At 51.3% G+C, this 12,379-nt stretch overlaps 1 protein-coding gene across 2 annotated transcripts in view; it reads left to right on the top strand.

Moving 5' to 3' along the window:
• The window catches only part of INPP5A (inositol polyphosphate-5-phosphatase A), a 163,515-nt gene that overhangs the window by 96,420 nt on the left and 54,716 nt on the right, over nucleotides 1-12,379 (top strand). For both annotated transcript variants that reach the window (XM_081073879.1, XM_081073880.1), the window contains exons 5-6: nucleotides 2,704-2,767; nucleotides 11,633-11,736. In XM_081073879.1, coding sequence (XP_080930005.1) covers nucleotides 2,704-2,767; nucleotides 11,633-11,736 — 168 coding nt within the window. The remainder of the gene's footprint in view (nucleotides 1-2,703; nucleotides 2,768-11,632; nucleotides 11,737-12,379) is intronic.

The raw sequence follows: 12,379 nt of genomic DNA, 5'->3' as shown, positions 1-12,379 counted from the left end.
TGAGTCACCCCACACCCCAAGTCACACCTTCAGGGGGTGCCCGTCCCGGGTGGGCACGCCCACCAGTTGCTTTGCACAGTGTGCCCTCTGTGCCACTCGTCACTTTCTGTCCAAGTGTGTTCAGTGCCCGTGAGCGTTCCAGGTAGGCCATGTTTGCAGAGCGGCTGGCTGCTCTCAGAGCTCAACTTGAAGGGAAACTGAGGGTGGGTGGGGCTGCTTTGAACAGCTTTACAGACACTGGCTTTTTAGCAGCAGCTGCTGCAGCTGAGTTGCCTACTGGGCAGCTTTCACTCCCGTGAATGCCCAGGGGATGGGGACTGGGGCCTCCAGGCCACAGCCCGTCCCTGAGCCCATCCTTGCCACGTTCCACATTCCACGTTCTACGTTCCACAGGAGCTTGAGCTTCCTGAGCAGCTGCCTCAGAGCCCCGAGGGGCTCAGCTCTGTGCGTGAACACTGGCTTTTCCTGCTGTGCCCACACGGACGCCGCCCTGCCCGGGCGTGTCAAGGCCCCTGCCTGCTGCGCCTGCCGGGCTGCGTCACACTCACAGAGACGCATGGGCACTCTTGACAGTCAAGTTTATCAATAGGTAAAACATATTTTAATTGTTTTTAGCAAAACACGCCAGGGGTCAATATTCTCAGACGTGTCCAACACACTGTTGACAGGAGCTGCGGTCAGAGGGCCCTGGAGCACGGCGTCCTCGTCAGCAGGCCCGGGAGCATTTCTGTTCAGATGTCGTCGTGTCCTGTGACAAATGGGGCCCAGAACTGTACTGATAGAGTAGGTTAAACATTGAAAAAGTTAGTTAAACTTTGACTTTAAATATTCATTAGAGCTAATTATGGATTTTCTGACTCTATGAATTACGGTTTCCATATCTGCATTGGCAAGTTATTTTCCATTTATTTATTGTAAACTTCATAATATTATATTAGCTTTTCCCATTCAATGAGGGAGTAGTTTAAATGTTTGCAGTGCCATTTATTACTTACACTGTTTCCGAGTGCTTTATCGGAGGCAAATGAGAAAATGTCCTTTCAAAGGGCTGATGGCGGTGGGTCCAAGTTTCCCGGGTGCAGCCTGCAGCCTTCTTCCTCGGGACCACGCACTGTCCGTGGCCTGAGTCTGCCAACTGTGTAATGGCAGAGAAGCCGGGCACCGGCCATGGGAGGGGGGTGTGCCGCGGCCCTGCTGGCTGCCTTCCCGCCTATGCTCCGCCCTCACGCCGCTCTTGGCACCCGGTGACGTCACACACTCCCTCCTGGGGACTGTTGTGCTGACCGGCTCCGTGCTGTGCTGTGTATCTGAAAGTTGCTAAGGGAGCAGGTCTTAAAAATTCTCACCGCGGGAAAGCAAACGGACAATGTGGGCGACAGATGTGTGAACTCCTCGTGGCGGTCACTTCACGTATAGCAAATGCCCGATTCTTACGTTGTGCGTCTCAAACTTGTATGATGTGATTTGTCAACTACATCTCAATAATGCTGGTAAAGAGAAACACTGGAACAATATTTTGGTTTTGGAAAAAGAGCAAGAGACCCAAAGGGCTGAGGGTGGGCGGGGCCTGGGCCCGGGGCCAGGTGCAGGCTCCCCGTCTGCTCAGCCTGCGAGAGGCAGAGGCACCTGTGGACCGTGAAGCCCACTCTCGTCGGCCGGCTGCATTGTATCTCTGGGGGGCTCCTTCTGGCCCAAAGGCGTCCGTCACGTGTCAGCTGGCCCGAGCGGCTTGCATGTGGGTGGTAGTCGGGATGCAGGGCAGGGAGGCCCGGCAATGCAGCCTCTGGCTGTGGCGTGCTACCGCCTTCATCAGGCACGCCGGTGTGGGTGCCTGTGTGTGGGTGCGTGTGCAGGGCCTGCTCAGCATGGGAGGTGTGTCGCTGCTCAGCGGTGCCGCTCCAGCTTTCCCTGCCGAGCACAGCACACATGGTGGAGCCGAAGTCACACCGGGCGGGAGCCCCGAGTCCAGGGTGGAGGGCGCACATCCACGCACATCTACACACATACCCATTATGCCCGTGTGTATACATGCACACATCCATGCAATGCACACACAGACATGCACATGTATGTGTACACACAGTTATACACACTCATACACATGCATACATATATGCACACGTACACACACGCATGCGTACAGCAGCATACTGCACACATACTGCAGGTCTGCCTTTTCCTGGGTGGGGATAGCAGGATTGCCCCCCGGCACCCAGAATAGCTCCTGGCACCTGGCAGCTGCCCTGGCTGCTGTCCACTTGGTGGTGGGCAGGCTGCTGACCCTGGAGAAGTGGCTGCAGCTCCCTGCTGAGGATGAGGTCGGGGGAGGCTGGGCAGAGAGCAGCCAGTGTCCGCGCCGCCTGTGGGAGCTTTGGGTGGGCAGGGCCAGGGCCAGCGTGTGGCATGACGGAGCTGTGTCCCTGTGCTTGGGGGCCATCCCGCTCCACTGAGCCCTCACCCACTGGACCCTGCTCACAGCGGGTCTCCTGGCGGAAGTGAGACGGTGCTCGATGGTGCCCGTTGGAGGAGAAGCCGCTGGCAGTGCTCCCTCGTGTTGGCAGTGGGTAGGTCATCGTAGTTCACATGTCGTCTCGCAGGGATTGTGACTAACGTATAATGCGCAGCTTTTTACTCTCCGCTCATGGCTGCCTTAGGATCCTCCCCGGGCTGGTCTCTCACCTGGTTTCTTCTTTTGCTCTGCAGGCACTAGGAAGCTTTTATTTCCTGCACGAATCCTTAAAAAACATCTACCAGTTTGACTTCAAAGGTAAGACTCCATGCTGTCAGCTGCCCAGGAATCCTCCTGGGGTTTCCTGTCCTGGTGGACTCCCCACCCACTGCCCAGTGGGCTGGCGCGTCTGGTCCCTTCTGCCAGTGTCTCTGGGAGAGGACTGGCAGGTCTGGGTTTGAGTCACTTGCCGCAACCCCTAAACAGGGGCTTCGTGTGAAAACCTGGCTTTCGGGCTTCCCTGAAATTGAGACAGCCGGCACCCCCGGAATGGCCCCCAGCCATCGTTCCCGGCTCCCCACCCCTGCCACCCCTCTACCCCCAGGGATCAGGCAGGGGATTCTGACTGTCTTAGAGTTAAGAGGAGAATGAAACGGTGTTGTATCGGTGTCCCTATAAATGTGAAAAAATGAAAGCAGAATGAGAAGATGGCATATTCAAAAAAAAAGAAAAGAATGGACAAGAGCATGTTTGTGGAAAATGTTGTCTCGTGTCTAACGGGTGAGTCCCATGTGTCCGTTGAGAAGATTCACCCTAAAACGCTCCTGCAGGCACAGCCCTCGTCTGCGTCTCGGGTCTCAAGGCTGACGGTTTTCCAGTCGGCGTCTGTGCAGTTACCTTCCCGGGCTGTTACCTTTTCATGCTCTGGGTAAATTCTTCTGGACTCCATTTAGGCTGTTGAGCCAGATCACATTAATTTGAAATGTCGTTAAACTTGTAATAACTGTGGAGAGCAACTAATTATGTCAGTGTGTTCAGATTCATTACCGTTGCTCACTTGGGAGGCCGAGCGCCTCTTACGAAATTGAGAAGCAGAGTCTTGTCTAAATTGCTTGAGTAGCGATTTCATCAGCTCTGAGAACAGGACGCAAGCCAGCAGGGTGATTTTTCACTGGCCCTATTTTATGAGGATTCTTTACACGCTTTTAAACACAAGCACCTGACTTTCCACCAAGGAACTTGGTGAGAGACGGGAGCCAAAGGCCACTGTTCCCACGATCTTACTAGACACCAGGCATTGCTGTGCCATGTCCTCCAGCAACCAAGCTGTGAGTGAGTGACGGAGGGGCCGTTCCACAGCACACGGCAGGTGGGGCTGTGCCGAAACTGCCACATGTACCGGCCGCTCCATTGATCTTGCCCTTTCTTTAAAGACCATTTGCAGACATTTTATTACTGGATCAGGTCTGACAAACTGCCCGCTGGCCCTCGGTTCACTTAAAACCACGTGTTAGAGGGACTGTGACCTCACCCGGGGCCGTTGTCCGTGACAAGAGCTGTGACGGTGACAGGCAGTGGGTGCACTGAGCACTCGTGTGTGTGAGGAGCACGTGTCAGTCAGGACGCTCACAGTGGCCCGGCACAGCAGATCGCTGCTGCCCCACGGCGGGGGCGGGGTGTAGGGTGGCGGGAGCAGAGGCTGGCAGACAGGCCAACTGGCGTCTCAGGCGGGGGTGGGCTGCCTGCTGCCTGCTGTGCGGCCCCTGCTCTCCGAGCTCACTCTTCTGCCTTGAATTAAATTACAGCAAAAGCAACCCAGAATTTGTGAAAAGTTTGAATAAACGTTTAGAACAAACTAGCCTGAATTTTAACAAATAGCTACCTAGCTAGAAATTTCAGGACACCCAAAAGGTACAGCTGAAAAGGGATGAAAGTGATTTCCAGTTTCCGGTTCAACATGTGAAGAGCTTGGAAGTCGTCGCTCCCATCCTCACAACAAGAAACAAGCCAAACAAACTGGAATTAGACGGCTCTTAGATCCCTCGGTGCAGCAGGGTCACAGGACAAACCACTGCCCCCAAAGCTGCAGAGACGGGCAGGTGGCTCTGGGACCCCAGAGCTGACCAGGCAAAGACCTGGTAAGTGTTGCTGCAGCCACACTGGTCAGAACACCGAAAGGTGCTTGACCCAATGCTGGGGGCTGAGCATGGGTTGGCTTGAGACAGAGAAATGCCTGGGGACCCACGCTCGGGGGGTGCCCACCACGTTCTCATGGTGATGATCAGAGGAAACCTCCCTTGTGCTTCTCCAGGGATGGGCAAGTAGCTATTCTGAAGTATGCCCAGAGTACCTGGTCTTCACCGGAACCCATTTCATCAGGGCCCACCCCCCTGGGGTCTCAGCAGGGCCTGACAAGCGCCAGCCCCTCTGCCTTCCTTCCCCCACCTGACGTAGGGGTGGTGCTGAGAAGCACGTGGGGGCACATGCTGACAGAAATACTGAGAGCTGACATTGGACAATAGGACGTTTCCCTCCCCATCATCACAGCAATGCCTCATGATGGAAAGTCCTGCAAACCTCACACTCTGTCTGAGAAGGAGTCACAGGAAGCCCACTACAGCAGAGGGGACAGGAACAAGGACACTGGAGGGTATTTTAGCCTCTTACCTTACAGGAAACACAGCCCGGAAGACAGGAACAGAGCCCGGCAGACAGGAAACACAGCCCAGCTCCTCGCCAGATAAACATAAAGTCTCATGTGAAAGGCTTGTCTACCGAAATTCTTTCAACCCAATTATTCACGTGCTACTTTCAACAGAAAACTACAAGGCATGCTAACAGGTAAAAATGCAGTCTGAAGAGAAAAAGTATGCGTAAGAACCAGACTTGGATGTGGCTTACATTTAGAATTATCAGACTGGGAGTTAAAAATCACTATGACGAATATGCTAAGTGCTGTAATGGGAAAAGTGGACAACATGCAAGAGAGGAAAGATGGAAATCTAAGAAAGAATTAAAAGGAAAAACTAGAGATCAAAAGCACAGAAATGAAGGGTGCCTCGGATGGGCTCAGCACACTGGGCATTGCTGAGGAAAGAATCAACGAACTGGAAGGTATGTTATTAAAAACTTGCCAAACTGAAAAAGTAAAGACAAAAAAAACAAAACAAACAAAACCCAGAACAAATGTCTAACGACTGTGAGACATCTGCAATAGGTATAGCATGTGTGTAATGGGAAAAGTAAGAGAGAAAGGGACAGAAGAAATACTTGAAGCAATAATGGCCAACAATTTTCCAAAATTTATGATGGACACAAAGCCACAGATCCTGAAAACTTAGAGAGCATCAAACATGATAAATACCAAAAAATCTACACCTAACCATATCATATCCAAAATGCAGAAAACCAAAGATGAAGAGAACGTCTTGAAAGAAGTTGGGGGAGAGGTGGGCGGGAACACTGAACCTATAAAGAAACAAGGATGAGAATTACATTTGACTTCTCTTCAGAAACCATGCAAGCAAGGAGGGTGGTATGAAATGTTTAAGTTGTTTTAAAAAACCCTCCAACCTAGAATTCTGTATCCAGCAAAATTGTCCTTCAAAAGTAAAGGAGAAATAAAGACTTTCTCAGACAAACCAAAGTTGAGGGAGTTTGTTTCCAGTAGTCCTTCCTTGCAAGAAATATTAAAAGGAGCTCTTTGGCATAAGGAAAATGACACAGGTCAGAAACTTGGATATTTAAAGAGTGTTAGAGAAAAAATAAAATGAAATATTTTATTTTTCTTATTCTTGATTGATCTAACGGATAAGTTTTGTTCACAGTATTAATAGCAACAATATATTGGGTGACTATAGCTTATGGATGAGTAGAACAAATGATGGGTTTGGAGGGAGGAATTGGGATTTCTCAGTTAAAAGGAACCTGCACTATTTGTGAAGATATATGGTGTTATTTGAAAATAAACTTGGATTCGTTGTAAATGTATATTGCAGACTCTTTGGCAACCACTTATGTTTTTTAAATGGAGTATAATTGATATGCTAAAAGAAGAGAGAAATTAGTATCATATGAAATGCTCAATTAAACCAGAGAAAGCAGAAAAGGAGTGGAACACCAAAAAAGAAATGAAGAACAAAGGCAATAAATAGAAAAGTTACAAATATGGAAGTTACAAATATCACTGTAACTACATCAATAATTACTTTAAATGTGAATGGCGTAAATATACCAATTAAAAGACAGGCTGTCAGTGGTTTAAAAAAACAAGACCCAACTGTGAGTTGTCTACTGGAAACCCACTTAAAATATATATAGACACATAAAGATAGAAAGCAAAAGGACAGAGAAAGATATCCCCTGCAACACTGTTGGAAAGAAAGCAGGAGTAGCTATATTAATTTCAGACACAGCAGAATTCAGATCCGGGGAAATTATCAGGAATAAACAGGGCATTACGTACGTAGTGGCAGAGAGGTCAGTTCTCCGAGAAGACGTAGCAAACCTTAATGTGTACGCCCCCACCAACAGCATCGAAATGCATGAGGCAAGAGCTGCCAGAGCTGCGAGGAGGAGCAGATGAATCCACCGTGCTGATGATAGTGGACTTTAACGCCCTCCCTCAGAGGTGGGCAGACCCGGCGGGCAGAGAATCAGCTGAACTCGAGGGTCTGACAGAGCTGTCAGTCGCCTGGACACAATTGACGTTTATAGAATAATCCGTTCAACAACAGCAGAGTGCATTCTTCTCAGGCTACATGGAACATTCACCAAGACGACCACATGCGGGGCCACAAAACACACCTCAACACGTTTAAAACAACAGAAATCATACGAAGTATATTTTCAGACCACAGTGGAATTAAGCTAGAAATCAGTAACAGAAATGTAACTGGAAAAACCCCAAAATACTTGGGATATTAAACAACACACTTCTAAATAATACATGACTCGAAGTCTCAAGAGGAAATTTAAAAATATTTTGAACTAAATAAAAATGGAAGTGCAGCCTATCAAAAATTTTAGGATGTCGTGAAAGCAGTGTTTGTAGCAGCAAACACATGTATTAGAAAAAAGTAAGACATAAACTCAATAATCTAAGCTTCTGCCTTAAGAAACTAGAAGAACCATTTAAATCCAAAGCAAGCATACGCAAAGAAATAAAAACTGAAGTATAAATCAATGAAATTGAAAAGAGAAGCTCAAGAGAGAAAATTAACAAAACCAAAAGTTGGTTCTTGAAAAGATCGATACAATTGATAAAGCTTTAGCCAGGCTAACCAGGAAAAAAGGAGACAAATTACTAATAATATTAGAAATGAAAGAGGAGCCATCACCACTGATCCTTTGGACCTTAAAGGGATATTAAAGGTGTATTATGAACAAATCTGTGCCTATAAATTTGATAACTTGGACCAAGTCCTTCAAAGATACAATCTACCAAAACTCATCCAAGGAGGACTAAATCGTCTGAATAGGCATTTACCTATTAAGGAAATTGAATCAATAATTAGAAACCTTCTAAAAAAGAAAACATCAAGCTCAGATGGTTTCAATGGTAAATTTTTACCAAACATTTAAGGAGGAAATGATACCAATTCTCTCCAATCTCTTCCAGAAGATAGAAGCAGAGGGAAACTCCCTCTGGAATATTCTATCAGGCTAAAGAAGAAGAATCACGTGATCACATCAATAGGTAGAAAAAGCGTCTGACAAAATCCAACACCCGCTCATGATAGAAGCTCTCAGCAAACAAGTAATAGAGGAGAACATCCTCAACTTGATGCAAAAAGCTACAAATACCTAAGACTTAGCAGTGAGAAAGTAGATGCTTTTCCCCCAGATCAGTGATAAGGAGAAGCTGTCCACTCTCATGTGTCTAACATCATCGTGGAAATCTTGGCAAATGCAGTAAGACAAGAAAATGAAATAAAAGACTTATTTTTTGTAACCATAAAACTGCTCTAAGGGCCGGCCCGGTGGCTCAGGCGGTTAGAGCTCCCTGCTCCTAACTCCGAACTCTGCCGGTTCGATTCCCACATGGGCCAGTGGGCTCTCAACCACAAGGTTGCCGGTTCAATTCCTCGAGTCCCGCAGGGGATGGTGGGCTGCGCCCCCTGCAACTAAGATTGAACAGGGCACCTTGGGCTGAGCTGCCGCTGAGCTCCCGGATGGCTCAGTTGGTTGGAGCGCGTCCTCTCAACCACAAGGTCGCCGGTTCAATTCCTCGAGTCCCGCAGGGGATGGTGGGCTCCGCCCCCTGCAACTAGTAACGGCAACTGGACCTGGAGCTGAGCTGCGCCCTCCACAACTGAGATTGAAAGGACTTGGAAAAAAGGCCTGGAAGTACACACTGTTCCCCAATAAAGTCCTGTTCCCCTTCCCTAATAAAAAATCTTAAAAAAAAAAATACTGTTAAAAAAAAACTGCTTTAAAAATAGTCTATTTTTTTTAACAGAGGACGAAGACCTCTGCCACCCCCACAGCTCCCCTGATCTTTCTCTTTCCTCCAACGTGACACAGGTTTTTATCTTGAGCAAAATTGCCTTCCTGCAGTCCCCACCCTATTCTGCATTTTCATAAAATACTGCAGACCCTTGCTGTGCAGCATGGCTGTCCCAGGTGAACGCACTGCTGGTCTGTTTGCGTCGGCACACACCCAGTGCGTTGAGGGCTGGGGCCACCTGTCCCAGGGGTGCCTGTCCTGTGGGTGTCTGTCCAGTGGGCATTCATCCTAGGGGCGTCCGTCCTGGGGCATCTGTGCTGGGGACGTCTGTCCTGTGGTGTCCATCCTGGGGACGTCCGTCTGGGGGGAGTCTGTCCTGGGCGTCTGCCCAGAGTGTCTGTCTGGGGTCACCCACCACCATGCAGCTCACGAATGGGCTCCTGTACCTACTGTGGTGTGTCAGCCTCGGCCATGAGGAACCCGGAGCCTGAACAGACTTTTAGGAAGAATGCTCTTCATCCTCAGGCATGGGTGAGGTTGACGCTGAGCCCTGGCTGTTGGCTGAGGGCCTTTGGGGGGCAGCGTGGCGATGGGCACACCGCCCTCATCGGTGAGGGACAGTGTGAGTCGCGCCACCGTCTCCCCACCCAGGGGTCAGCAGATCTGAGAGCCCCTCAGGCCACCCCTCCCGGTGGTGTGATCGAGCACCTTCCAGTACAGGACGAGGTGACCACCTGGAGGAGCGGAGGTCACCTCATTGGCCCGGGGCTCCCCTTCGTCTTCCTGCTCCCCGTGCTCATCCCTCCAGACAGGCCCCGCCCTCTCGCTCTGGCAGTGGCTCCCTGTGTGTCCCTCCTCCTTCCGGGCTGGCCTGGCTCCTCTGTCAGTGTCACTCAGGCCTCTCCCTGTGGCCATGCTCGGTAATGGTGTGTGCTCCGTGTCGTGCGGCTCTGTGCCTTCTCCCAGGATGACACTGTCCCCAGTCTTGTGCACCCAGAGGTCCAAACCACGTCCTGTGTCCTTATCTGTGTCCCGTGCCCATCTTCTCCGTGCTCCAAGGGGTCAGAGCCATGGACGGGACTGGGGTGAGGTCACACTGCAAGCCGAAGCCCGTGAGCACCACCGCGGTGCCCGTGGGACACCTGTTCTCAGGGCCTTTGTCCCCACGGCGATGTTACGTCATCTGCCTGCCTCCTGGAGACAGTGTGCCATGCCTGTGCAAGCCCTCGTCCACCTCCCCCAGTGTGACGCCGGCCGTGTGGGTGACATTTGATAGCTTCTGTCCTGCAGAGGTGGTGGGTGGTCGTGGTAGGAGCTTCTTGTGATCAGACACGCTTCTGTGCTGTTTCCAGTCACAAATGGTGTTATGAATGGAATCAGCCACGTGGGGGTCACTCGTTTACTTACAGAAGCCTGTGGCCCTGCCCCTGGGGCTCCCACCTCCCAGCCGATTGGTCCGTCTTACTCTGATGGGCCTTCAGAGGTGACGCTGATTGGTAAGGGGACCTCAGGGGACCAGCTTCAGAACCAGACGCAGTGAGGTCATCTCCGTGTTTGGGAACAAGAGCAGAAAACAGTGGGTACAGAGTGCCCACAGCTCTATCCCAGGAACGGCTCCATTCCACGTGCTCTGTTCCACGTTCCCTAAGTCGCTAAAATTCTCGTCCAGATCACTGCCCGGGGCTCCACACTCAGCCTCTCCAAGGCCCCACCTCTAGTGCTTTGCTTGTGCCTGCGGTTTGCTCCGTATCCAACTCACAGTGGAGGGGCCCAGCGCCCTGTCCCAAGACAACTGCATCCCTGCCTCACGCCTGTGGGTCCCTGGGGTGGATGGCCCTCCAGAAACTACAGATTTGAGCTGCTCGTGGGACACAGAGCATGACATCCTCTGGCTGCACAGCTAGTCATTTATTGGTCCCCAAGAATCTCCTAACATCACCCTGGCTCAGACATTGGTGGCCCAGGAACAGAGGGACATGAGATGCGAGGCTGGCAGCTGGTGGGAGCAGGTATGGTGGCCGTCTGGGCTGGCGTCTCCCTGTGTTCGTCTCTGCAGCCCCACATGCTGCCCAAGCTCCCTGTGTGGCATCTTGTGGGGAGGCTGGCAGCCCCCCACTGACCTGGGCCCCCCACAGGTTTGAGGACTAGACTCGTGTGTTTGTTCACCAGACCCCACCATGGCATGGGGATTCCGTCTGAGGGAAGCTCAGGCCCAGGCCCAGGCGTTAGAGAACTAGAGCAACCCTGTGTGCAGGGGGCAGCCCGGTGACAGGGGGCAGCCCAGCCGGTTCTGGAGCACACGAGCCACATCCGGTGAGGTGACAGGCAGGTACCTGGGGAGTGCCCCTCTGTCTCCGTCTCGCATAAAAAGTCCTTGTCCTTGGACATGAATGATGTTGGCTGCATGCAAGGAGGAAATCAATGTTATTAAATAAATTCGTATTAAGGTGTGAGCAAATGGTAATTCCACAGCCTTCTTAAATATACTCACGTTTTAACAGAGGATGCCAATTAGCCCCCGTAAATCTACCGGCTGGGAGCTCTTAGGGGATAATGAAGTGGAGTGTTACATTCCAGGTGGGGCGGCAGTGTGCCAGCCACGGTGTCCCCAGGAGCAGCTGGCCTGCCCGGGCCCCACAGGGCTGCGTGGGCCGGACACAGACCCTGTGCAGCGCTTGGCTGTTGGGTGGGGTGTCGTGATGAGGCAATTCATGTCATTCCCTGCTCTTTTCCAGCTAAGAAGTATAAAAAGGTCACCGGCAAAGAGATCTACTCGGACACGCTGGAGAGCACACCCATGCTGGAGAAGGAGAAGTTCCCGCAGGACTACTTCCCCGAGGTGGGTCGCGGCCGCCGGCCCCTTCCTCACCATGCGGTTCCTCACGGCAGAAGTGAGGTTCAGGACGTGAAATCTTAGATTCATGTAGAGGCCACATCGGGCTGTCATGCCTGTGTTCTCTTTCCAAGAGGTTCTAAAACGTGCGTGTGTTCGTCTGGGTCTGGGTCGTCTTACGAAAGGGCTGAATGTGCCATGTGTATCATTACATCAGTGGGTAAATTTTCTATTGTTTTCAGGCGAAGGAACCGTCCCCAACGGTGTAGGAACATAATCGTCGGTTCCCTTTGGGCCTGGGGTGCTCTGGGGCCTCTGGCAAACCTCGGTGTGAGCGGGTAAATCTAGCCAGTAGTACCACGTGGCCCACACAGCTACCGTGTGCGGGGGCGCGACCCAGGGGGCGTCTTCATGTCCCCTGTGTGTGTGATGGGCCCTCTGGCTGGTTCACAGATGAAGCCTGGGGGGGGAGGGCGGCTAGCGAGAGGCCCAACTGAGAGCCCGAGCTTGGTGCTGCCCCTGTGTCCCATGGTAGTGGCTACTCCACACGGAGTTCAGGAATTAGGGAAAGTGTGGGGCTATTTACCAGCCAGCACTCGGACACCATCAGAAAAGGTCATGTGTTTCCTTTGGGTTGTAATGTGTTTTT

Source organism: Rhinolophus hipposideros, assembly GCF_964194185.1.
Source record: "Rhinolophus hipposideros genome assembly, chromosome: 15".
NCBI lineage: Eukaryota > Metazoa > Chordata > Mammalia > Chiroptera > Rhinolophidae > Rhinolophus > Rhinolophus hipposideros.
Note: the sequence above shows the minus strand (reverse complement) of the source record. Positions and strands in the feature narration are given on the sequence as shown.